At 38.5% G+C, this 27,280-nt stretch overlaps 1 protein-coding gene across 1 annotated transcript; it reads left to right on the forward strand.

Moving 5' to 3' along the window:
• Window positions 1-26,786, forward strand: scn1laa (sodium channel, voltage-gated, type I-like, alpha). The gene is made up of 28 exons (XM_055230437.1): window positions 1-94; window positions 3,791-4,107; window positions 4,955-5,073; window positions 5,171-5,260; window positions 5,810-5,938; window positions 6,474-6,565; window positions 6,642-6,848; window positions 7,467-7,530; window positions 7,599-7,740; window positions 10,161-10,367; window positions 10,696-10,959; window positions 11,367-11,738; window positions 12,742-12,865; window positions 13,685-13,923; window positions 14,007-14,168; window positions 14,953-15,309; window positions 15,878-16,348; window positions 19,896-20,028; window positions 20,139-20,293; window positions 20,378-20,551; window positions 20,694-20,816; window positions 21,883-22,152; window positions 23,357-23,413; window positions 23,747-23,884; window positions 23,963-24,067; window positions 24,497-24,767; window positions 25,278-26,421; window positions 26,681-26,786. The coding sequence occupies exons 2-28, from the start codon at window positions 3,844-3,846 to the stop codon at window positions 26,754-26,756; spliced, it is 5,949 nt and encodes a 1,982-aa protein (XP_055086412.1). The 5' UTR covers window positions 1-94; window positions 3,791-3,843; the 3' UTR covers window positions 26,757-26,786.
• The last annotated feature ends 494 nt before the right edge of the window (window positions 26,787-27,280 follow it).

Here is a 27,280-nt window from a genome sequence, read left to right on the forward strand (position 1 = left end):
ACTTTTTGTTCTTTGAAGTATTTGTATTCAACTTTAAGATACTTTGAGGCGTTTTGGCTGTGAGGCTGCGCATGGCAAAGATGGCAAACTAGTGGTAAGTTACATAATACCAAGTAGTCTACATATAACCTACTGCAAATGTGAAAAATATATATAGTATCTTTTGGATATTTTAAAAAGGTAAAAAGTAAAAGTATGTGTAGTAAAAAACAACATGATTTTCTTTTTAAAAATTCTATTTATCCTTTATTCATCATAGTATTATTTTGCTTTATATTCCTGCAGTATTTATTGTGGGTAGGTATTTTTATAAAGCCTGCACACAATAGAGTACAAATGTAGTAAACAATAGACAAAATGCAACTATATTCCTGTGGTTAATTGACATGCCTGTAATTATTAGCCCACACCAGTTCAGATGACTTCCTGCTTACATGACTGTCAACAGCACTATTAGATTGTCAATTAGACTTTACTGTGCTCTGTTTGCTCTCAGCACTCAGCCAGCCTGGCATGTGTACCCTTGTCATTTTGTGCGTTCCCATCATAAATCTTCCTTTATGGAGACCTGTTTTAATGGTACCACGTCCTCTGCTATTTTGCCAACGCCCAAATGAGGCAGATGCCAGCATTTAGTGAACATTTAGAGCACAAGAGGCGGTGGTAAGAGTTACATGTGCGCACTTAAGAGCTGTGAGTGAGCTGGTCCCTAAGGAGACATGGGGTAATGACCGGCACATCATCCTGTACTGTCATGTCAAATGCACACGGGAAGTTGACAGTGTTGTATCATTTGGAATTTTGAGAAATATTAATTTTATTTTATTTATTTATTTTATTTTAGACATTTTTGATTAGTCACTTGCCAATAAAATAAATAGGTCTAGACTAACATACAGAAGAACTAAAATTATCTGATTTGAAGTAGGAGTGAGTGATGTTGACAAAACGAAATATCTCAATGTACTTTTGGATTATCTCAATGACAATATTCAGACAATATCGTTCATTCAAATACACATTTATATATTTACATAATCTATGACATGTACTTTAAACAACTAAAATAATGGGGCCTCTCTCACTGCTTGAGGCACAGACTGAGTTTCAGTGACGTGAGGCTGTGAAGGAAAACGTAGTCTGCAGGTGCCATGTTACTAATTTTTCATCAGATCGCTCACCTATACCTTGCCATGACATTCACTCACTGAGGACCTCTTGTAAGATTGGTCAAAGCATGCGTATTACAAATTTATCAGTTATCTTCCATCACCTGATCACAATTGTATATACAAAACATTTGCGAAAATTGTTTCCAAACAAATTCAATTTCAACAAGCTGAAAAAATAAAATACACTGACTTTCAATCAATGATCCAGACTAATTTTATTACTGCGGAACACTTACATCTGCCACTAGTGCATCTGGTCTACTCAGTGACGTCTGAAAGCAATAAGGCAATTCTGAAATCAATACAATTTGGTTTTTAAATGAGTAACTCTCATTAAATATTGACGTTGCCTTCATCTTTGACAAGCTGTAAGTGAGATTATACTTATAGGTGATACAGGTGGCATGACTCCAAGGCTTGTCCTCATTCAGGGCCGTAGATGGACATGTACTCAGACACTTGATGATGATGAATGGCAAATATTAAACTGCTCGGTCCAATTCAGAGCAGAGGAAATGTATTTGCTCTATGCGTAGACGGGGTCATGATGTAGAGAGGTTGGAGATATGGTCAAGTGGATCTGTTTGAAGCCTTTAAGGTGGCTCATATCAGGAGTTGTTGGTCCTAAGTGGGTGAGGGTGGATGGATGGGGGCATATCTTTGTGAAGGAGGAGGTGGAGGTTTCATCTAGAGTAAGTCTGCACTGATGATTGTGATGTTAATGACAGGTGACAGGAGAGTCTGGCTGTGTTTTCAATTGCTCAGTCTGACAATATTATATTCAGTGACAAATGTGTTTTAATGCATGCAGTGTCCACTACTTCAGCCGCTACTGATGGTTATGCCTAAACTCACTGAAGTATGGTTGGTTATTGTGTAGAAAATTGAGAAATTAAAAGCATCAGGCATAGTAATTATATGTGGTTTTGATTTTTTTGTATAAATATGTTTCTATAAATATTCTTCATCACGATTACCTTTTCAAGAGACATTACTTTAGCTTAATCTGGGTTAAATTCTGTAAAAAATGTAACAGTATATATATTTTTGAAGTATCTTATTATTATCAACTAACTGTTTGGTCAGTTTCCTCATTCTGTCACACCTGTGCTTTGGTTAGTGATCACAGTTAATGCCACATCATAATTCCAATAACTATATTAATTGTCCTACACTGGATTATAAAACGGCACTTGTAAGAGCACTTTAGACATGTCTTTCTAATAATAATTTTAGAACAAACATCTATTTAAAGAAAGACCACCCCATTGTATGATGACATTACCCCCTCTTCCATTCAGTTATACCAGGCTGTGTGAATGCCAGTGCCGCGGGGTGTTGACAAGCACGTTCCCCATTGATTTCTTATACGTCACCGCTCACAATGTGGAAGTCCAGTCACAGTATTCCGCTGTTATACTTTGTGCATATTAGTAATTATGAAATCACAGCGATAAAAAAACACTCTTTCTTTAGACGACAGAATGTGATTTTCAACATTAAACCATAGTACTTCCTTTTATATTACCACGTGGCCTTATATCTGTGTAATCCCTCAGTGTCCAGGGATAATGGTCCATGGGCATGTACTTGTCTGTGTGATTTTATACTTGTTCTGACACAGCCCAAGCTCATTCTAAAGCAATTCAGAAAAGGTTAATTTCTGTCCTGTGAATGTGACGCTTTTAGTATTGATACCTGCTCAAAAGAGTGTGTTTCAATGCTAGTTTTAATATTGATTAGTGTCCGATTGTCGATACTTTTGACAACCCGAGTGCATGTCCAAGGAGAGCGCAGTGCAGTCTGTAGTCCATTCATATTTAATAGGCCATAGTTCAGCCTAACACATCATCATAGCAGTCAGGCCTATTAGCAGGATAGATCTGTTCCACCCACTACGGCTCTGGCTCCGAGGGAAAAATCACCCCTGGGTTTTGAAGGATGAACCAATTGGAAGAGGATTTTTACCTGGAATACATCATTGTCATGTCAGTTTTTAATTTTATCTAAAGAAAGGGACCGTAATTGGATCTAATTTTACCAGAGCTGTCTGAAATTTATGTGCACGGCAGTCATGGAAGCTGGTTTCATTATCGCACGCCACTTCCGGAGGCTTCACCACACCCTCCTCTGGCCTCTCTGTTTGAATTAGCTCATTTGACAGTGAACAAGTCTTCTCACATTACAATGCTCTGTGTTTGATAATAGAGAATGGAATGTATAGATTCATGGAAATTGGAAATAATCTTAGAAAACTCCTCCAATTATTACTCAACAGTGAACAAATATTTTATTTATTTATTTAGGTATGTTTGCTGTATCCATTATAGTGATAGTAATTATAGTTATTATTATTTTTATGGTTTTCGATACCACTCAGAGCTGTTATATATTGTCATGTCTTCTCAAACCCAGCAGAGCAATGCTGAGGTGTGACTGAAATAGGTTAAATTTGTTAATTATAATCAAAACAAAATTGCAATTTAAATTATTGTAATTAACAAATCACAGACTGATTTATTTAGGTGTTCTGATACCACTAAACATATCTAACATATCTCGTCGTTTTATGAATCCAGATATTTGACTGTCCCTTTTGTGATGTTGCTGTTCCACAGGGGTTTCTCATGCTGAAGGTCAGCTGTCCACTCTGAAGGTGCAGGATGAAAAGATGGAGCAGCTGCTTGTGCCACCAGGACCAGATAGCTTCCGCCCATTCACCCGGGAGTCTCTCAAAGCCATCGAGAATCGGATCGCTGAAGAGAAAGCAAAGAGGCCTAAGGGTGAGAAGAGGAAGAACAATGACGAGAACCGCCTGGAGCCCAACAGTGACCTGGAGGCGGGGAAGCCCCTGCCTCTGCTGTACGGGGACACGCCTAGGGGCTTGGTGTCCACACCGCTAGAGGACCTGGACCCATATTACAGCAATCAGAAAGTATGCATACTCTACAATAACCTATTTTCTATTATTTATTTTTTTTGCTCTGTGTTGCAGAAACTAACCAGAACTAGACTTTTTTAAACACTTATTTAAGCATAGTATATCTAAATGTAAATGCCTTCCTTTTGCCAGCCTAGAAATGCTATTACTCCTTTTTTATGTTACACCATATGTGACCTACCATTTAGAGGAACACAAAACCAGATTTGAACATATGCAACATTAGACTATTGAGTATACTTTAGATAATTAAAACAATACATCAAATAATAAGGAAAAAGCATTATATATAAATATAGCCACATACGGCAGTGATTGGTCCTCACTCACAGCTGTGTCTTCTCTTCCTCTTTGCTACAGAAATAAGGGCATTACAAATTTCAGAATTTTGGGCAAAGTGTGCGGCTACACCACACAAAGACCATAGTACCTGTATAAAAAAACCTCACTCCTCTAGATCATTTTCACCAAATTTGAGCTCATTCTGGCAAATGCTCAAGGAGGAGTTTGTAAAAGTGTGTTAAAAACCTGACTGAATTTGTGAGTTAGTGATTTTACCATTGGAATAACATATGAAGTTTTTGTCATCACTACAGCAGAACTATAAGAAAAAGTCCATGGGTGTCATTGACTTGAATTTGTACAGACAGCACACTGTGTATAGATCAAGCTTTTACAATACTATACTAAGTCCCGGCGAACAAGATAAAAACAGTTACCATCCTTTTAAATTTGCATTGTTCTTAAAATTTCAATATTACACCATTCTTCTTTGTGTGTCTTTTGTGTGTTGTCTATCTAACAAGTGATTCAAAGCACTGACATTGTACTTTCCTTTCAGACCTTTATGGTGTTAAACAAAGGAAAGGTCATTTTCCGCTTCAATGCCACTCCTGCCTTGTACCTGCTGAGCCCCTTTAACCCCCTCAGAAGAATGTCAATCTGGATTTTAGTTCATTCATATCCTTTTTACAAGATGAATACATTATTTTGGGGTATAAAATTTTTGCTGAACAGTGCTCTGCTATGTGTTTTGCTTCCTTAAGACAAACTGCACATTGTTCAGCATCGTAATCATGTGCACTATTATCACCAACTGTGTATTCATGACCTTCAGTAATGTGCCGGACTGGGCCAAAAATGTAGAGTAAGTATTGAATTAATATGAAAAAAAAGGATATGTTGACTTTAAAGGTTCACTATGTATTTTCTTTGCCAGGAATCTTCCTCAGTATGGCATTAATTAATATATCTTGTATTTCGGTGCTTTTATTGCTCTAAAAATACATTGATAAACATGCGTGAGTATTGTGGGTCACCTGTCTACAGACCTGACCTGTAATTTGGTGTACTGGCGTTATCCACTTGTCCCATGGAGACAGATCAAGTCAATGCCGTAGTGTGAAACATGTCAGGCAAAGCAATAATGTTTCCATGGAGACAAGTATTATGTGCACCTTTAAATGACTGTATGATGTCACATGTTTCTATCCAAGTATTTCATGTTGAGCGAAAGGAAAATAATAACTTTTTTTTTTGATAATGAGCTTGAAATATGCACATTAATTTAACCTAAAATATTTAAGTGGAAAAAGCTTATATAATATCTTTAAAGTCAGCATACATTTTGTACTTTTGAGTGTTTATATTAGTGTACTTTTTCATTATAAGTGACTAATGCCCCTTGTGTTAACAGGTATACATTTACTGCAATCTACACTTTTGAATCTCTAGTGAAGATTCTAGCACGAGGATTCTGTATAGGGAAGTTTACATTCCTACGAGATCCATGGAACTGGCTGGACTTCTGTGTTATTGTCATGGCGTAAGTACATCTTTACAATGACTTTTGTACAACAGCTTTTAAAATGTTCAGAAACCTTAGAATTCTAAAGGAATGACTTGTTACATTAAAATAAGTTTAATTGAGCCCTAAATCAAGTGGTGTGATGTCAAAATCCCCATTAGATTAATAATAGTTCCTAACGTAGCTCTCGACAGAGTAATATGTGTAGCCCTCTGACATGAGCTCTACACGTCAGTCTGGGATGGCTCTCACTGAAAACTATCAGAATCAGTGAGCAGAATGTTCAAACAATGACTTCATGTTGATCGGTGGAAGCACGACAACACTGGAACAAGGCGAAAAATCAAACTTTACTTAAATCCACCCATCCACAAATGCACAAAGCACTTTCCTCTACATGTTTTTCACAAATAAAACAGTCTATTTCTGTCCCTTCTTGCTGGCAAGACAAGGTTATTTCAGCATTAGTGACAACGCAATCCTGATCTCCATAACAAATACATTTTCATGTTTTCTTTTGCATAGTATATGTAATAAAACTAGCTTTCTTCAGTTATGTTACAGAGTTCGCAAATCTAGGGAATTTCTCAGCACTTCGCACATTCAGGGTGTTGAGAGCTTTCAAAGCAATTTCAGTCATTCCAGGTAAACCTTTTTTTATTTATATATGTATGTTGTACAACATTTCTTTTTTATTAAATGTTTTATTTCTGATTCCCAGGACTAAAAACCATAGTAGGTGCCTTGTTCCAGTCCGTAAAGCGGCTGTCAGATGTGATGATCCTTACTGTCTTCTGCCTCAGTGTCTTTGCATTGATCGGCTTACAGCTGTTTAAAGGAAACCTAAGTCACAAGTGTCTCATCACTCCACCCAATGGAAGTTTCACCTCCCAAACTTTCAACTGGACTGAGTACTCACTTAACAAAAGTGAGTTGAACTCCAGAGAAAAATATCTAATTGCAATTTTTGTCTGACAAGCACCGCATTGCGATTAGATTTACGATTTATGTTTTAATATTAGGATTCTGTTCAAAGTACAGATGATACAGAATTGACAATAAAGAATGAAATATGAACTGACAACTACAACAATCACAATTTAGAACATGTTTGTGCAGATCTAAACTACCAGTACAGGATTAGCTGTTTTTATGCAGAATAAATTATGGTGAATCTAAAATTTCAGCCTTTGTGATTTGCTAATTGAATCTTACAACCCTACTTACTGCATTTACACTTCCTGATTTGGTGCTTGTTTGATACCGCTTTAGTCCTTATGTACATTTGGTTTTGTTCTGGTTTTTAATCCCAATTTGCATGTGTTGTGGGTGCTAGAGCTTGACTTTAGTGATTTAGTAGGTAAGGAAGCTCAAAAAAGCAATACTGACCAAACCTCAAATAGCATAATTATTAGTAAAAATGTAGTAGTGAATCTTTATACAGACTTCTACACGCTCAAGTACAATGTACAAATACTAAGATGCAGTAAGAAGATACAGTGCCAATGTCTAAAAAAATAAAATGATAATGTCCTATATCCTCCAGGTAATTATTACTATCTCCCAGATAAGCGAGACCCATTGCTTTGCGGAAATGGCAGTGATGCAGGGTAAGTAATAGCTACATCATAGGCAGGTTTAATGTTACCAGATTGAATGTCTTCTCTGTGTGATGCAGGCACTGTCCAGAGGGCTACTCCTGCTTCCCCGCGGGCCCCAACCCCGACTTTGGCTACACTAGCTTTGACTCCTTTGGATGGGCCTTCCTTGCCCTGTTCAGGCTCATGACACAAGATTACTGGGAGAACCTTTACCAACAGGTAGGGAGCTGAAGTTATTTAGTAAATGTGACTTTTATTTACTTATCATTTAAGCTAAGTTAAGAATGGGCAGAATGGCAACCATATCTTGTTCTTTTAAGTGCTTTCTTTTTAGATTTTTATTCTGTCACAATTTTAATATATTTAGCAGCTTTATGTTGAATTTAAGAAGGAAATAAAGCTATCTGCCTCCTGTCAGTCATTCACTCTGAACATAACAGAGGCTGAAAGAACCGGTGGGCATGGAAAAGTAAACACTGTGTGAGTAATATAGAGCTGCATTAAACAGAAAAAGTATCACATAACTGTCTCTCCAAACTGGCAGCCCCTCACAGGGTCAGACCATAATTTGATGTAATAATGATATAATACCCACTATTATTTACTCAATGGACAACATATGGTTTTAACCTTTTCATGCTGTTCTTTGAGACTTATAATGACAGAAATGCATCTTGAAGTTGTTGCTGTAGAAGCTGTTGAATGTCTACTGTTCCATTGCTGGTCTGGGCTTATAATATTATGGCAGTACTGGGTGGTTGTGGTTTGACCAGTAGGCCTATGTGAATGAATATCCTTTGATTCAGGGAGGCCTAGTGTCCACTGCACTTTTTTTTCTTTGATGAGATTTATGGATGTCATTACATAATCAGTTAGGCCTGAGACTAAGTTTGTTTGAGGGAATGTCAGGCTCTAGTTTCCGTATGGGAAAGTTACCATAGTTGTAATGGTGAGCTGGGGCTAGAGTTACGTCCTATGTTTTTGTGTTTGTAAAAATCAATGAATGAAAAGGAAATAGGGAGATGGTTCAGGTTCAATCTCTTTTGTTACTTTGACGAAGCGCTTGTGTTTACTATTGGTCACATGTTTAACAGAGATAGATTGTGGATGGAGTAAGAGGGTGGCTCACTCTGTGACTAAGATTTCAAAATATTAGACACACTTGATCAACCACAATATAAGTCGTCTTTTCCCCATTAAGTAATCTTCTATTGCACTCGGTCAAAATCGTGCAGTGCTCTACAGGCAAATTGTAGGTAAACATACTGTCGCCTCGCTGTAGTTGGTCGGCAGGAGAGCACTTTACAGGAGCTGTATACTTTGTCTACTATATTATAGAGCTCTAATCCTAAATATAGGATATTGTCATTTTTTGTTGATAATAACCACATACAGTTGTCACTTACAACTGTTAGCAAATTAAAAGCTAATCAAACATTTATTGTGGCTGCCTCAGATGACAACTTGCCATTTATCAAACTTAATTAATTGCTTTTCATTATAAAGTGACATTTTTGTTTGTCAGCTCAAAAATATTTATGAAGGATACTTCTCGGGTTGGTCATGGAGCAGGATGTATTCTTGCTTGAATAAATAAAGAGGCTGTGATGGCTGCTTCAGGGTGGGGCTGCACCATCCTCCCTCACAGGAGAGAGAGCAACAATGAAAAGTTAGGACATCGTGTTCAAACAGGCCTGTGCGCAAACAGCAGATCCTATATTTCCATGTGGGACAAAGATGATATGAGTAAACACTCTATGAATAGGCCTACAGGTCTGTGAATGAGTGTTTAATAAAAAGAGCAGGCTGGATCATTATGTGTTGAGCAAACAAGGCAATACTGAGGTAAGGGGAAAACAGGAATTAAAAATCTCATTGCTGATTACATTTAAACAGATTGATGAGTGATCAATGTGGCCCTACCTTTTTCACTTTTTATTATAGAAAGTATAAACAATTTTTAAAATGTATTTAATTTAAATGTGCTTTTTGGCATTAGTATTTGAGTTCAAGTTATTACAAAAAATACATACAGACTTAAAATAAGTTTAATAAACAACTGATCTATTTGCTATGTGTTTTATTGGTTTGGGGGGTTAAATAAACAAAGAATTTTATATTCTTTTATAATTGTAATTTTAATTTGTTTTTTATTATTATAAAGCTCTTGGCTGTCATAATTTTCCCTACATTCATTTATTAGATTACTTTATAGTCTGCCATATTGTAACACAGTCCAGTGGACCTAATTATCTGTGACTAGGGAGGGGACAATAAACTCGGGATGGTGCAAATAACGATTTAATTGATTACTGCGATAAAACAAAACAATAATTGCTTGTGGTACATTTTGTAAAATCATGAAAATTGCCAACAAAAACAATGGGCATTTTATCGCCAGAAAAAATGTTATCTTGTAGATCATTATTCTTTTCAATTTTAACAAAGTACATTTCTATATTAGTTGTTTTAGCACGGAAATTATTGATAATATTAAAATACAAAGTATTAATATCCATAATGTTAACATTAAATATTTAGAGATTTTACTGTGTTTACTGTTTGTAGTGCCAAATGGTTTACAGAAAATTAAAATTGAAAAAAATTAAAATGACCTTTAGGTATTTTTCTTTTTGCAGACATTAAGAGCTGCAGGAAAAACCTACATGATATTCTTTGTGCTGGTCATCTTCCTCGGCTCTTTCTATTTGATCAACCTGATTCTGGCTGTAGTAGCCATGGCCTATGAGGAGCAGAGCCAGGCCACCATAAACGAGGCCAAGGAGAAAGAGGAGAAGTTCCAGGCCATGCTGGAGCAGGTGAAAAAACAACAAGAAGACAGTCAGGTATCAAATCTTTGAACGTTTATAAATATACTTACATGCAATTCTCAATAACTAGGAGTCATATTATGCACTTTTACCCAGCTATAATGGTTATAATGGTTTCATACTCAGTGTTTGTTCTTCATTCAAGGTTATTTTAGTTTGTGACTTTCCCGTACTTAAACATTTTGGCTCAGGTTCATATCTGAAGAGTTCAAAAATATTGTAAAGCCATTTTCCAAAAAAATGAATCCATTCTCTTTTCTTGTAAGCTTCCATGTTTGTTGCACAGCCCAAATGAATGATAGGCAATGCAATGAACATCACCGTTTGTGAATGCATGTCCTAGGCAGCTGCAGCTGCAGCAGAGACTGGAGAGAGCAGTGAGAAGTTCAGTGGCACAGAGAGCTCCTCCGATGCCTCCAAACTCAGCTCCAAAAGTGCCAAAGAGCGACGCAACAGGAGGTGGAAGAAGAAGGAGGAGGAGGGCAAAGGGACGGACGAGAAGATTCCCAAGTCTGAGTCCCAGAACAGTCTGAGGAAGATGTGCTGTCACTTCTCTGAAGGAGACAACCTGCTCAGCTACGAGCGCAAGTGCTCCTCTGCTCACCAGGTACAACACTGGTCATGAGGCAAACCCGGTTAATGCATGTTTTTTGGAACAAAAAAAAAAACACTTATTGTTGAATAAAAGCAAGATAGATAAATTTAATGCCATGATGTGTGTTATGACTTTCTTTTTAACAAATTGCAATTTGGAAAGGCTAGCCTTGTGGCCATCGGCATGCAAATGTTTCAGAAGTGACACATGACATGTGGAACATTTAAAGCAAACCAATAACATCTCTATGGAGGAAAGTATGTGGCAGACCATCCAACCACAAAAGTTACATAGTGCACTTTTAACCACTCTAACTATCACTGTCACACTTTCTTCCCTAATGTCCATCTTTCTCTGTTGTCTTGTGTCTATGTGTATATCTGTTTGTCCATCCACTCAAGCCTATCTCTCTCTCTCAGTCTTTTCTGAGTTTTCGCGGACCGCTCTTCTCATCGCGTCATAACAGCAGAAATAGCATGTACAGCGTGCGGAGCCATGTGCTGGACAATGGCTCTGAGAACGAGTTTGCTGATGATGAGCACAGCATATTTGAGGACGCCCTGAGTATGAGGGGCTCTGTGTTTCTTCCACAAAGACGAGAGCGTCAGAGTAGCAGTGTCAGCCAGTGCAGCTACTGTCCACATATCTTTCTCCCGCCCAACGACATCAAGCTCAACTCAATGGGCTGCAACGGTCTAGTAACTCATGTGGGTGGAGACTCCCTCCCACCCTCGCCATTGGACTTACTCATGTCTTCGCTGACAGCGTACAACGCTTCCCCTGGTGGCAACGTAAGGAAGTGTTGTCCGGCCAAGCCATACTGGGTGTTCTGTGTACATCATCGCTTTTTTCTTTTGCTGGATTTCACCTAGTTGTGCAGTGTCCAATGTCTTGTGAGGTTTTATTGAGTTCGTAGATACAACCATCATCTGGCCAGTCACACTCATTGTTTTGTTAATTTGTTTGTTTGTTTGGCTATTTATTTGGCCAGGACAGTGCATGTTAATGAACATACATGAGACACATTCTCTAAATGCACCAGATTGTAGATATGATCTCATTTCCATCCGATGTGTTGTATCGTAACACACTCCTATTCGTGTACCAGTGTACATAGACACCGGAAGCAAGGTAGATGAAGTGTCTTGAGTCACAATGACAGTGTGCACTGTGGCCAAACCCACCTGACATTTCCAGTAGTTCTAAGCAGACCCAACTCTGCTTGGATTCAGACAAGATCAGACGAGATCTGGCATTCTCAAGTGGTCTGAGATTTATGTGAAATAATAGTCTGAAACTATAATTTCACAAATATCTCTCAGTAATTTCAGTATTTTCTCATAGAAAAATACATTCCCACAAATACTTAATTTAAACAGTAGGCCCTGCCTTTGTTCATTTTATTGTAAACCTCATGGTGACTTAAGTTTGTTCACAAACATGCTGCTATTAATTGAATGTTTACAAGGTTAAAATGGCTGGCCAGACCAACACATTGTCATCATTTGCCATAAATCTTGGTTTTCCATTGCAGCTCACCATTGTCCTTGCTTTGTGCACTGTATGTACTGCACTGTATGTCTGCTATTTGTTGTTGTTTGTGCCAAATTTATAATACTATATAAGTTATGTCAGGTAGAAGTAAATGACATATACCTCAATATAACATAAAACCATGCATTACCATTTGGGGTTTAATTGCTTTTATGCTAAAAGGCTGATTGGACACTTTCTCATCACTCTATATTACTGTACAATATATTACAACTCTAATGGAATCTTCTTTTCCTCTAGCCTGACACAGCTGACACAGACGTGGCAGGAGAACAATGTCCACATGCCATGGACCTCCTTAACGGTGTACAGACCAGAGACAGGACCTGCAGTGTGGCCAGCGCTATCACAAGCACAATGGAAGGTATGTACCCAAAATGATATTATAGGCTGCGTTCACGTGATGGAATTATTGTTTTTGGAATAATAGCAATCTACAATTGTTGAACTCTATTATTGTTTGTCAGGGATTGGATCCACAAATTTGTGGATACATATTAAAGGACCCCTACCTGGTTTTTTCCCCCATGTGTCTGAGCAAAATCTGAATTGTCTTTCCCCAGTACAGATACATTGCATCAGCAGCACCTGAAATCAAAATGTGTCTGTCTGCATCTAATTAGAACGCATTTTATTGTCTGATAATTATAGTCTAGTGTCTGTTAGCATGCAAGTTGTTAGCATCACCTTCACGGTACTGGTCTCTGAGAGTTGTGAACACATTTATAAACTCATCGCAGTGAATAATTAGGGTGCTCAGAATGCATAAGGTAAGTGAGGAATAACTTTAGACCACTGCCGTTTAAAATGAACTTGTTTTTAAGGCAGTAAAAATCAGGAACACATCTTTAATCATAAATCTTAAAAAGCCCTTTCAACTGACAACAATCACATCTTTGGGATTGAATAATGGCACTACTTTCTGAAGCTATAGTGAAGAAATAATTTCATGTTTTTCTTAATCTATGCTGACAGAGGAGACATTTGTGACAGTTTTTGTTTCATGCAGATAGGCCCAGTAATTTCACAGATAGTAACAGCATCTTTCACCATAGAAATCTGACCCATCCTCCTGCTTAAACTATAGGAATTGTAGAATGTTGTAGTGTTATGTGAACGCAACATATTATCCAGAAAATCTTGTACACTATGAAGTATACTTATTCATGTATTTTTTCTTCAGAACTGGAAGAATCTAGGCAGAAGTGTCCTCCTTGCTGGTCCCATTTTGCCCAGACCTTTCTCATCTGGGAGTGTTGCCCAGTTTGGCTAAAGGTCAAGAAGGTGGTTCATCTAATAGTTATGGATCCATTCACAGACCTGGCCATCACAGTCTGCATTGTACTCAACACTCTGTTTATGGCTATGGAGCATTACCCCATGAGTGGCAGATTCACCTCTGTCTTGAATGTGGGAAATTATGTGAGTAGATTTAATAGTGTGTATTTAATTGTCATTGGTTAGTTTTTTTTATTCATAACGAATAATAATACTATATGTTCTAGGTGTTCACTAGCATCTTCACAGCAGAGATGGTCCTCAAAATTATCGCCCTGGACCCGTACTTCTATTTTCAACAAGGATGGAATATCTTTGATGGGGTTATTGTCACCTTGAGTTTGTTGGAGCTTGTACTTGGGATAAGTATTCTGAGAGCTTTCCGACTGGTAAGGATTTTGTCAAAGTTTATATTTATTTGTTTCTTTTATCTGTTTTTTTATTATTTATTGCTGAAAAGTGAAACTGAAACAAAAAAATACATTTCAATAACTTTCCAGATTTTAGTTATGTGTTTTAATCTTTAAGTAAGCAATGAGAGGCATTACGGTATTTCACAGATATTAATGGTCCCATATTAACGCACTATTTCAGTAGTAACCAGCTGTGGATGCCTAGGATTTGATATTTTGTAATATTTAGCATCAAATAATGTATATGTATCAAACAAAAAGTGCTTAAGTTATTCAGCCTTAATTTTGTAGCATACAAAATGTCACAAAGACCAGTAGTGGGCGCAAGGATTTAAGTCCTTAAAACTTGGCTACAAACAATAGCTTCCAGTTTCAGATCTGAATGCAATTTGTGATTGGAATTTGAGCGCTGAAAATATGATGATTAACTTAACTCATATTTGCTTATTAAAAACATTGAAAAGTACTTCCTGGGTTGGTAACTAATGACATCACAAGGTGAAGGCAAGTATTTTAAGCTCTCGACAGGGAGACAGATAAAATACTCTGGGTTATTACATGTGTGAATGCGGGTACAACATTATAGCAAAAGTTCCAAGCATAGATTTTCCAGAATCTTTTAGGAATCCCAAACTATACACTTCTCTTCACACACACGTGAAGGACCCCAGCTTTCCAATTTAGTGTGTTTCCCTTTCTTGTACAAGGTATATCAAGATGTATGTGCATTTTAACACTTATCTCTTCCATCTTTTCCCAGCTGCGAGTTTTTAAACTGGCTAAATCGTGGCCCACTCTCAACACTCTCATCAAAATCATTGCAAACTCATTTGGAGCCTTGGGCAACCTGACTCTGGTGCTGGCCATTATCGTGTTTATCTTTGCGGTAGTGGGGATGCAATTGTTTGGGAAGAGTTATAAAGATTGTGTGTGTAAGATCTCCAGCGACTGCACTCTTCCACGCTGGCACATGAACGACTTCTTCCACTCCTTCCTCATCGTGTTCCGGGTGCTGTGTGGGGAGTGGATTGAGACCATGTGGGACTGCATGGAGGTGGCAGGGCAGGCCAAGTGCATCATCGTCTACATGATGGTGATGGTCATCGGAAACCTTGTGGTAACACATTCAGCTAAAATTATGAAATTGTTTTGTGAAAACGTGTGAATTATGAAAGAGTCTACAGAAACTAGTGTTGCCAATGCAGAGGTGGCTAGGAATTGATTACAAATTTTGCATTTAAGTTTACTTGAGCTGGCTTGATGTTTTGCTTTGGCTGGAATGGTTTACAATATGGCATTAAACATATAATTACACATCACTTAGGTGTTAATCCTCTGACCTGTAATTTAGTATTGTTTACTGTATTTGTTCCCATGGAGATAGATACATTAAATTGACATACTTTGGAACAAACAAATACTCAGATAAAATATGTGATTACTCTTCCCTAGCCTTTTAAGTGACCAAAGCTGTTAGCAGGCATTTTACCTTTTTAGACACTTAAATTAATTATTTAACTGTAGTCTTTTTGGCTGCTCTATCCATCTCTGCTCGATTGTCAAGTCAATGGCTGTGCATATTGTACAATCGCACACTAACTTCCTAATGATCCAAACTAGCTACAAGTATTTTTGACCCTAACAGCCTGTATATTTGTCATAGAGTTTCACTGTTGTTCCCATAGGTCCTAAACCTGTTCTTGGCCCTGCTGCTGAGCTCCTTCAGTGCTGATAACCTGGCCGCCACAGAGGACGACACTGACAACAACCTCCAGATCGCCCTCGCACGCATCCACCGAGCCGTCACCTACATGAAGTCACTGCTGCAGAACATGTGCAGTACCTGCCAGGGAAATGAGAAGAAAAAAGAGGAGGAAAAGTCTCTGGAAGATCTCCACAAAAGTCTGGGGCCAAATGGGGTCCCGAACCACACCATCAAAGAGTTCTCCAAGAGCGGGAACGGAGAGGTGACCGGTGTGGACAAGGAGGGGGACAAGTATATTGTGTGCAGCAGAAGTGACGACTCTATTATGTCCTTTATAAATAACCCCAGTCTGACAGTGAGCGTGCCCATCGCAGCAGGAGAGTCCGACTTTGACAACCAAAATACAGATGAGTTCACCAGCTCTTCCACGGACTTAGCAGCCTTTCATATGGTGAGAAAGCACATATGTTGTATAGAAACTTATTACGGCATGTTTAAGATGCACGGCATGTTTATAGATACAATAGGTAGAATGCCAGTGGAATTGGAGTGGCAGTAGCTACTAACTTGGTAGAATGCTTGTCTGCTGATAAAAAGGTTGACAGTTCGAATCCCACTCCCGAAATAAACAGCAATGGTAGAGCGGTCAGATCTACAGACTCAGGTTAGGCTCCTGCTCCCATAGATGAATACTGTTGTTGTGTCTTTGGGGAAGACTCTTCACCTGTGAATGTGTGTGGATACAGACTGTTGCAAAATGAATAGTTACAAAGGCAAACAAAATTGTGATAATGACTCTCTAATACTCCAATACATGTTTACAGTACAGTAACTGAAATACATGGTTCTTGTTGACAATGAGCATTGTACAAATGGCACAATGTGAAATTGGCACCAGAACCATGGCTCTATCATTTCTTTTGTCCTTATGTTTATAATTTAATTAGATTGCAATTCCTACATTATGCATCAAACCAAACTGTGAGCTTGCTATAGTATTGCACTACAATGTTTTAGATCATAGTTTATCTCAGTTTCTTCCATTTTAGCCTTAGATAATGTTTTAATGTGCAATAGATCGGGACGATTTTGAGTGCTGGTCACTGCTATTCATGGTACAAGTTGTCAGATTAAAGCACTTAGTCCACAGTTCAGGCCAATATGTTTTTTGTGTTATACCCAACAATCTGTTCATGAGAAGCCATATAAACAGGAAAACTATCAATGTGCAGATTGCATTATGTGCCTTCTCAGTCTGAGTGCTGCTACTGCTGCTGTATCCTTTTAAGTGGCTTACACAGACCTGACAAAGAAGCACTAATTCCCTCATTGGATAAATGTTTGAATAAATGTAACCTTTTCTTTTGTAGGCCTAGATTTTCAGTTTGCATTTTCAGCCCATTAGAAATGTGAAAAGAAGGGCTCATTCTTAGTTAGAGGAGGGTGAAATTGTAAGTGTTTGGCAGTAACATGCTTCCATCATTGTGAGCACTGCATTAGTGGCTCCCAGGACAGTCAAGTGCTCTCACATTCTCCAGGAAAGACATTCAGGCTGTGCTCATCCTGTGGCTATTAGGAGACACACCCTGCAGAAAGCTCCACAACAACTTGAACTAATGCAGCGCTTTGTGGACGAGAAATTTTACAAATTGTTTATTTACTTTGTTCACAATGTCAATAAAATATACAGTAAACATTTGTATATAACAAGGTCTAGGTCCTCTGTAGCCCTGACTATAGTCAACTTTAAAAAATAATAAATAAATAACTACATTTATGGCCCTAGTTTAGACTTGTTATAGTCCTGTTATAGGCTTGAGAAAGCTATTAGTAAGTGGTGATCAGAAAGCCCAAAATGATTGCAAACCAGAGGAGTAGATTGCCAGACGCTGCTGGTGTTTCTTTTATTTTACCTAATTTAGAAAATTTTCTGACATAGACATTGCAAAATGTTTTGGATTTTTGATGTAATGTTGCACTGTTAGGAGAGCAAACTTGCTCAAAACCTCAGTGTTGAATTGAGCTGGATTATCTATCGCAGTGGTCCCCAACCTTTTTATCACCGTGGACCGGCCAACGCTTGAAAATTTTACCGTAATTTGTGGGTTAAAAACCCCTTAGCATTCCGGGTCATTTTGGTGAAATTGCCTTTGTTCTGACCTCTCCAAATTAAAATAATCACCATTATTGAACCCTCAGTAGTAAATACACAAGTTTGGGGTCTTAGTAAAGGTAACACCCTATAGTTTTACCCACAGGCGTCAGAATCACTGTAAGTTTGTCTGCTGAGCATTTATACACTTTGGAACACACATAAAAAAAAAAAGTTCTCATCCTCGCCAAAAACTTTTTGTGACAATGAAGGTGTAGAAAGCTGCAGTAGGAGCTGGGGCCAAAAATACACTATATCTCAACTGACAAGATTGTTGACCACTTACATTTCAAATTTGAGGTCAATACCTATAAAAATGAGAGTTTTACAATCATTTTATCATGAGTAAGTCCAGGCCTCTCCAAACTGATCCGAATGAAGACATTTGGAGAACGTTTGGAAAAAGTGCAATAACTTTTGAATGTTTCAACCCACAGACATCAGTGAGGCTCTACTGAAAACTCACACTGAGAGGAATCTGTATCTGCACACCCAGCTGCTCTATTACTGTACATTTATATATCATATCAAAACACAATATAAAATATATATTTGTATATAAAATACAGTCAAAACAAGTGATATGGGTCCAAATAAATATATATTTACAAACCACACACTGCAAACAGTGAACAAACACACACACTTCAAAATGTAAACAAACACACACTGGAAACTAAGAACACACTGACAGTCATTCTGTGACAGTGGCTCAGTGGTTAGAGCTTTTAGGCAAGACACTTCACCCAAGTGGTGTGTGCGTGATGATTGGTGGTGGTCGGGGGGCGCAGATTGGCATTAGCTAATGCTAATGATTACACATGATACACATTTGAAGCACAATTACGTTAATAGCAATAGTTCTGGACTCAGTACAAAAAAGCCAGTCTACAGAGGCTGCAGGTGGCTTATAATGACGCGTTGCGGGTGCTCTTGAGGAGGCCACGATGGACCAGTGCGACTGAATTGTTTGTCACCGCACGTGTGAATACATTGCAAGCTGTACTGAGAACTTTAATGTACAGGTTTATCTGCAGACTGAACAAGTCAGAAAATGAAATTCTACTGTCACTCACAAGCATAAGATGCAGTGCAATTCGCTACCAATCCAGAATGTGGAGACATTGGTATGGTTGTCTTTTTAAAACATAGATGTCTATTGTTTTGTATTGTTACTGTCTGTCTGTTTTTTGAATGGACCACGAGTCCGAAATAAAGATGAATTGAATTGAAATAGCAGAATAAACCACGCTTACCGATCAGGAACAGCATCCAGTCCATCAGCACATCAGGTCCTCTGATCTTCACTCGGTTCCACGAACCGCTCCAGGTCCGAGATGCCTCTAGTTTAACTTGTACAATCATCCACAGTGTCCTCGGTCGCGTACTTCCTTTGTTTTGTCCGTTTCGTCATGTTTAAAACGCAAAACTGCTTCGTAAAATTACGCAATACGCGCCCGCGGGCCGTCGGAACGCTAAGTGGTTAAGTTGTCGGCGCTCAAGTGACGGAAATGTAACCGAGAGAATCCGGTCATTTTTCAAAATAAAAGATTTTTCAAAATAAAAGATTTTTCAAAATAAACGATTGTTCAGACTCAGATAATAAATACAACGGAAATAATTAATTATTTCTTGGACGGCCGGTGGCCCGGTACCAATTGATCCACGGACCGGTACCGGTCCACGGCCCGGTGGTTGGGGACCACTGATCTATCGCGTCTCATTTTACATATCCCCCTCTTGCACCTTTGCATCTGTTGTTCATTTTTGTTTTTCTTTTTTTGTGGCAGGAAAACCTTTATTATAAAATATTCTAACTGTCTAACTTTTCTTGATTGTTTCTCAGAATGTGGACGACGATGGTCAGCTCAGCTCTTCTGAGGGGAGCACAGTGGACTTTGGCTCAGCTGGAGACAGAGGAGAGTCTATTGACTTTGAACTGGACGAGTTTATGGATCCAGACCCATGCTTCGCCGCATGTAATTACACATGATGCTCACACAATGAACTGTGTACAGTGATAGAGGACCAGCTCAAGGTCATGAAAATACATAAGTAATAATTAAGTGCTTTGTTTGTGTTTGGGCAGGCTTGGTTCAGAAGTTCAAGTGCTGCCAGGTGAATGTGGAGCTGGGCGTGTGTAAGATGTGGTGGAATTTACGGAAAACCTGTTTTCGAATCGTGGAGCACACCTGGTTTGAGAGCTTCATCATCCTAATGATCCTGCTCAGCAGCGGAGCCCTGGTATATAGAACATCTTTTATCTATAGTTTTCAGTGGTAGGTTGTTCTGTTATATGTTTAAGTTACTATTTATATTTTTTTCCAGGCTTTTGAGGATGTTTACATTGAGAAGAGAAAGACCATCAAAGTAATTCTGGAGTTCACAGACAAAATCTTCACATACATCTTTATCCTGGAGATGCTGTTGAAGTGGACTGCATATGGGTTTGCCAAGTACTTCACAAACGCCTGGTGCTGGCTGGACTTCCTTATAGTGGATGTGAGAAGACTTACATAGATTTGGGTGATCAGAAGTAAATGACAGAAAAAAATTAGGGGGGGTGGGGGACTTCTTTCTTCTTTCTTTTTTACCACAAGTAAAACTGCATTAAAAATAATAATTTGTCTGGTGTTTGCTGTAGGTGTCTCTGGTCAGTATGGTGGCCAATGCCATGGGTTATTCTGAGCTGGGTGCCATTAAGTCTCTACGGACCCTGCGAGCTCTGAGGCCCCTGAGGGCCCTGTCGCGCTTTGAGGGCATGCGGGTAAGAGACACTTTACTTCCTCACTCCATTCCCACTCTAATGCTCTCACACAACACAAACCCATCTAATCTGGGCACACAGCAATAAGAACACCACTCTGTTGCATGTAGGAGGCATTCCTTCTTTTCCCTCTTCCTCTCTGTCCAGCTCTTTTGTTTCCATGTGCTACACATAAGCAGACAAAGGGGATTTACCATAGTAGTCAGTCACATGTCTGGTAATTGATCTTTAATATATCGTCTGCAGAGGTTAGAGGTTGCTATTGCTGATATGTCTTACAGTTTGTTGGTACCTTATTCTGTTAGGCAGGCTCAGCACTTTTCAATTTAAAGATAGAAGCATTGCTTTGTTATCTCATTCCAAACTTACAACATCAAATGTTATACCATCTATATGCTTTAGTTATTATTGATTTTAATGTACCCATCCTATGACACATTTTGCAACAATGTAAAATTATCAGATAAGTTGTTCAGATTTGTACATTTATAAAAGTGACAGAAATTTTGGCCTACACTTATGTAAGCATTAGAGATCTGTCTGCAGATTAAATCAATGCAGCATTTATTGATTCGCTTTTTCATACTGTGTTGGTCTACATTCATGGCACTAATATAATGGTGGGTTATTCTCATTCTAAAGAAACAGTGAGGTGCATCTTATACATACTATGTATGTATAGAAGAACACTACACTGTACATAAACTATATTTTGTTCTGTTTGGATTTCTTCTACGTTCTTTAACATGATTTATTTATGTTTTTGTTTACAGTAAGCACATTTTGTTGAGTCCTCCTACCTCTACAAGGTGTTTTATGATTTCTGTTTTTACATATAATATAGATGTCTTAATACAGCACCCATAACGTAGTGAATTATGTCGAAGTCTTTTCCCAGTCCCCATTCATTCCTCATTTTTTACCACACAGCCGTCAATGTCCTTTAATCATTTGTATGTCAGTTTGCTGAACATTCATTTCTGTGTTTTCCTGATTTTTACCATTATGTTAGCATTTTTGGTGTTAGCTTCTTTCATAGAGTAAAAGAAGATCACTGTGTGTGCAGGTGGTGGTCAATGCCTTGCTGGGGGCCATTCCTTCCATCTTCAACGTGCTGCTGGTGTGTCTAATCTTCTGGCTCATCTTCAGCATCATGGGGGTGAACCTTTTGGCAGGGAAGTACTATTACTGCGTGAACAAAACCTCGGGGGTTGTCTTCACCCCATCTGAAGTCAGGAACAAAACGGAATGTTTAAGTCAGGCGGATGGACACTGGAAGCTTTGGAAAATTAACTTTGACAATGTTGGGTTGGGATACCTAGCACTGTTGCAAGTGGTAAGTAAGTGAGGAGGGCCCTTGGAATTTTTCTTGCTTTATTCCTTTGTGTCTACTGATCTGATAAAACGGAACTGTGAAGCTACTGGGCATGTCAGACATAAAGGGAAAGCTGTAACCCATTTATTTTCAGTCAAATCATAAGAATGATATATTTTTTCAAGTGGGTGCTCAGTGCATGCGCACACACTCACGCATGCATACTCCCGGATGCACATGTACACACACATATATTTCACTTTTTACTGCGAGTTTTTACTTTTACTTATGCTAGAGTTTGCTAATGTGTTTTCTGTTTGGACTTCCTTGTATCCTCATCTAACTTTTTCTGGTGTTCTTGTTCTTAGGCTGTAATAAATTGAGTTTTAGTGAATAGTGTTTATTTAGGCCTTTAGGCTATTATGTTAAATTTTGTTTGTGGTCGCTGCTTTGTGCCCAGTCAAGGAGGTAAATATCACACGAGGGAAACACAGGTACCCCAGTCCTCAGATCAGACCCGCAGAAATCACTGAGATGACAGTGCAAGGAGGGGAGGGGTGAAAGACATTACGTTATATTGTAAACGCACTCGCAAAACTAGATTGAGAATAAGATCGGGGGAAATTCACATGGGCGCTGTAAGAGATGCGTGGGTGCTCTCCCTCTCAGCACCCACAGGATTGACGCCTATGACTTTTTAATTTTAAAAGTGGTCCCTAAATCTTATATTTACTTATTTGAGCTTCAGCTCTGACAAGGGAATCGTCAACCCCTCAACAATTATTCAGTCTATTGTCTATCAGATCACCGCAGCAGTTTTACATCTCCTTATATTTGCCCCCAAAAATGTAGGCAGGATTTGAAATCTGATTTTCCTCTGTGTACTTATTACTCAGACAGCAGAGGTCAAAACAACAGACCTTCAGCTTCACAGCCCAATTGCTTGTACTAAAATGGTTTCAGAAACAGATTCACTTTGAATTTTCAGTTATATTATACAATGTAACTGATAATTGTTAATAAAATGGTCTTTAAGATAGCAGTTCTAGATTGATACTATTCATATTTAATCTGTAAAATAAGAAAATAAATATACCCATTGTAGTTTATGTGCTCACTGACCTTAGACAGAAATGACTCATTTGTGAACAAAAAGTACAGTGTAAAATGACAGAATGTATATTATATTTGGTTTAATAAATTAGGATTTGCTTGTGTGTTACAGGCTACATTTAAGGGTTGGATGAACATAATGTATCCTGCTGTTGATTCTCAGAGCAAGGTATTTCACACAACTACACAGTATGAATAAAATTAATCTATGTGTCTTAATCTAGTGTGTGTGTGGGTGGGGGTGTGTGTGCGCGTGTGTGGGGGTGTGTGGGTGTGTGTGTGGGTGAATGTTGGTGATGTTCGGAGAGCATCGTCTCACTTCTGTCAGTCTGCCCTAAAGCCCCAGCTGCCGTCAGTGGTGCTAGTAGCTTACCACCACCGAGTGCGGTGTGAATGAATAATGAATAAAGCTTCTTTGTGTGTCCAAAAAAGCACTATATAAATCCGATGCATTATAATCTAGTCCATATTTTGTATAACATTGTGTTGTTCTTTTCTTTAGCAAGAGGAACAACCAGACTATGAGATCAACCTGAAGATGTACTTGTATTTTGTTGTCTTCATCATATGCGGGGCCTTCTTCACCCTCAACCTGTTTATCGGTGTGATCATAGACAATTTTAACCAACAGAAGAAAAAGATAAGTACCCACTGCATCAAATTTGAAATCAATCTTTTAAAAATAACACAATTAATGTAAAGTGTTATTTGTCTGCACTTTGGAGGTCAGGATATTTTTATGACTGAAGAGCAAAAAAAATATTACAACGCTATGAAAAAGCTGGGCTCAAAGAAACCACAAAAACCCATTCCAAGACCATCGGTAAGCCAACAAACTAAGGATTTTACGAACTTGGTGGTGAAGGTGCACTATGTACCTTGCCTGATTCAAGGTTCGTCACCTGCTTGTCTCCATGGAAATGATATTGCTTTGCTTTAGCTTTAGAATGTTCCACAGTATGCCAATTAGACTAATATATCTTGCATTTATTTAATTATTAGATGGTCAAAAATACCTTGAGAAACATGCAAACAATTACTGTATGTGGAGTCACCTCGCCAGAGATCTGACCTGCTGGTGTCACATGCTTGTCTCAATGGGTTTAATATGTTTAATGCCATACTGTTTAACATTTCAGGCAGAGCAGTAACATCTCACTGGAAACAAGCAAATGGCAGACCCTCCACTAGAAACGTTACACAGTGCACCTTTAAGTAGCTTACTATATAATTGTTTTCTTGTGTTTCCCAGAACGAACTCCAGGGATACATCTTTGACGTGGCGACAAACCAAGCTTTTGATATTACCGTCATGGTTCTGATCTGGCTCAATATGGTGGCCATGATGGTGGAGACAGCCGAGCAGTCTGAGGAGAAGACCAACGTTCTCTATGTGATCAACAACATCTTCATCTGTATTTTCACTGGAGAGTGTCTGCTCAAGATGATCGCCCTGCGCCAGTACTACTTCACCAATGGATGGAATATCTTTGACTTCGTCGTGGTTATTCTGTCCATCATTGGTAAGTCATTATTTTCTTTTGCTAAGGTGTAGTGTATTAAAACAGAGAAGATAGGAAGCTCAAGGTTCTGTGCTGGTCAGGTGCTCCTAAAAATGCTTGAATGTATAATAATAATGCAATTTTTGGTTTTTATTTTCAATCTTTTAATTAAAATACAATACAGTTTTTGGTCTTAATTTAGTCAAATAAATGTAATGAAGATTTAGTACAGTAAAAAATATTATCAACTAAAACTTTATATTCAAATCATCATATTGCATTGTTTCATTACCCTCATTCCCAATGTGTACAGGATTTTTTTTTTTCTTTGTAAATTGTGTTTGTATAAATATCAAAAGCTTATATTTTGTTTTAAACCACACAATAATTAGTTAACAACTTATCACCCATGTGTTCAAAGGACATATGATCGAATGTCATAGAGTTTGTATTTGCATTTTGCCACTACATCTACCAACTAAAATGTAAAGTTAACATTTGACTGGTACTAAAGATTGCATTTTCATTTAGGGATGTTCCTGTCGGAGCTGATTCAGAAATACTTTGTGTCACCCACGTTATTCCGAGTCATCCGTCTGGCTAGGATTGGCCGCATCCTGCGTCTCATCAAGAGTGCTAAGGGAATCCGCACGCTTCTCTTTGCCTTGATGATGTCACTTCCTGCCTTGTTCAATATTGGCCTCCTGCTCTTCTTAGTCATGTTTATCTACGCCATCTTTGGCATGTCCAGCTTTGCATACGTCAAAAAAGAATCTGGGATTGATGATCTTTTTAACTTTGAGACATTTGGCAACAGCATGCTTTGCTTATTTCAGATCACCACATCTGCCGGCTGGGACGGCTTACTAGATCCAATCCTGAACAAAAACCCAGAGGATTGTGATTCACAAGCAGAGAATCCTGGAAGTACAGTGAAAGGAAACTGTGGAACTCCTTCTGTGGGAATTGCCTTCTTTGTCAGCTACATTATCATCTGCTTCCTGATTGTGGTGAACATGTACATAGCTGTGATCCTGGAGAACTTTGGCGTGGCCACAGAGGAGAGCGCAGAACCATTGAATGAGGATGACTTCGAGATGTTTTATGAAGTTTGGGAGAAGTTTGATCCTAACGCAACCCAGTTTATGGAATACAACAAACTGTCAGACTTTGCCGATGCCTTGGCCTCCCCTTTGCGCATAGCCAAACCCAATAAAATGGAGTTGATGTCAATGGATTTACCAATGGTGAGTGGTGAGCGCATCCACTGCTTAGACATCCTCTTTGCGTTCACTAAAAGAGTTTTGGGAGAAGGGGGAGAGATGGACATTTTAAGGGGGCAGATGGAAGAACGTTTTATGGCTTCTAACCCCTCCAAAGTGTCCTACGAGCCAATCACAACAACACTGCGACGCAAATTAGAAGACACCTCTGCAGCGGTAATTCAGAGAGCCTACAGACATTATATAGACAGACAGGTGGAGGATTCGCCAAATGAGGACATTGGACAAGAGGAAACTGTTGTGGATACTGACAATAATCACGATATGGACAAAATGACAGCAAATCCCGAGAAAAATGGCATTGCGCCAACCTCTGCTTCTCCAACGCCCGGGAACTGTGCGAACATAGACGGGAATAAGTACGATAAAGACAATACTGAGAAGGAGGTGATGTCCAAAGAGGATGACACTTAAACGAATGCAACTTAAAAACTTTGGCAAAAATGTTTACAGCCTTGAAAAGCAACATATAGGACTCCTTTTGCCAAATGGATGCTTAAACCAAAACAAGGAACTGACAAACTGATTTGGTTTTTGCAAGACCATGGAGAGCCTCTGTTATATCAATGATTAATGTATTATTTAATTCTTTTTTTTTTTATATTTTTTTACACTGAAGGTTCCTCTGGTTGTTTTTGTTGAGCTGGTGAGCACTGCTGATATGGAGGCACAAAGCACAGTACAGGACCTGCATGAACCTCACTATGCATGTTCGACTGATTTCTAGGGGTCCATAACACTACAGTAAATTAGAATGGAAGGAGATACTGTCCAATCAGATTATCCATTCATTTATGTTGGCTATCTTTGTATCAGTTTAACCTTACATACAGCTTTAGACATTGGCCCTGAAGTTAAAGCTACTGTACCTGATTTTTCATGTCTTTAAAAACAGAACAAGTTCATTTTAAATGGTTTGATGACATCAGAGCATCCTAATTATTCACCGCAATGGGTTTATAAGTGAAGTTTTGCCATCACAGTAAAGAAGCTAACCATGCATTTCCTGATTGTCGGACTATAAAATGTTTTATAATTAGATGCAGACAATATGTTGTGGACTTATTTTGACCTCAAGAGCTGCTTATACCATATATCTGTACTGTCTAGAAATTCTTTGTACTTATCTGTACTGTCAAAACTTCTTTTGCTCAAATAGATGGAAAAAATCAGGTACATGCCCTTTAAGTTACCTCACCTTACCACTAACACAACTTGTTTTGGGAAGATATCAACAAAATGTCCTTCTGA

The sequence above is a fragment of the Periophthalmus magnuspinnatus genome, chromosome 21 (genome assembly GCF_009829125.3).
Source record: "Periophthalmus magnuspinnatus isolate fPerMag1 chromosome 21, fPerMag1.2.pri, whole genome shotgun sequence".
NCBI classification, from domain to species: Eukaryota; Metazoa; Chordata; class Actinopteri; order Gobiiformes; family Gobiidae; genus Periophthalmus; species Periophthalmus magnuspinnatus.

What these genes read in the sequence shown, in the direction of transcription:
- scn1laa (XM_055230437.1), top strand. Translation starts at nt 3,844, where the DNA reads ATGGAGCAGCTGCTTGTGCCACCAGGACCAGATAGCTTCCGCCCATTC. An exon ending in TGAGTACTCACTTAACAAAA is followed by an intron (nt 6,849 to 7,466) that starts GTGAGTTGAACT and finishes TATATCCTCCAG; the next exon opens with GTAATTATTACTATCTCCCA. An exon ending in TCTTGAATGTGGGAAATTAT is followed by an intron (nt 13,924 to 14,006) that starts GTGAGTAGATTT and finishes TATATGTTCTAG; the next exon opens with GTGTTCACTAGCATCTTCAC.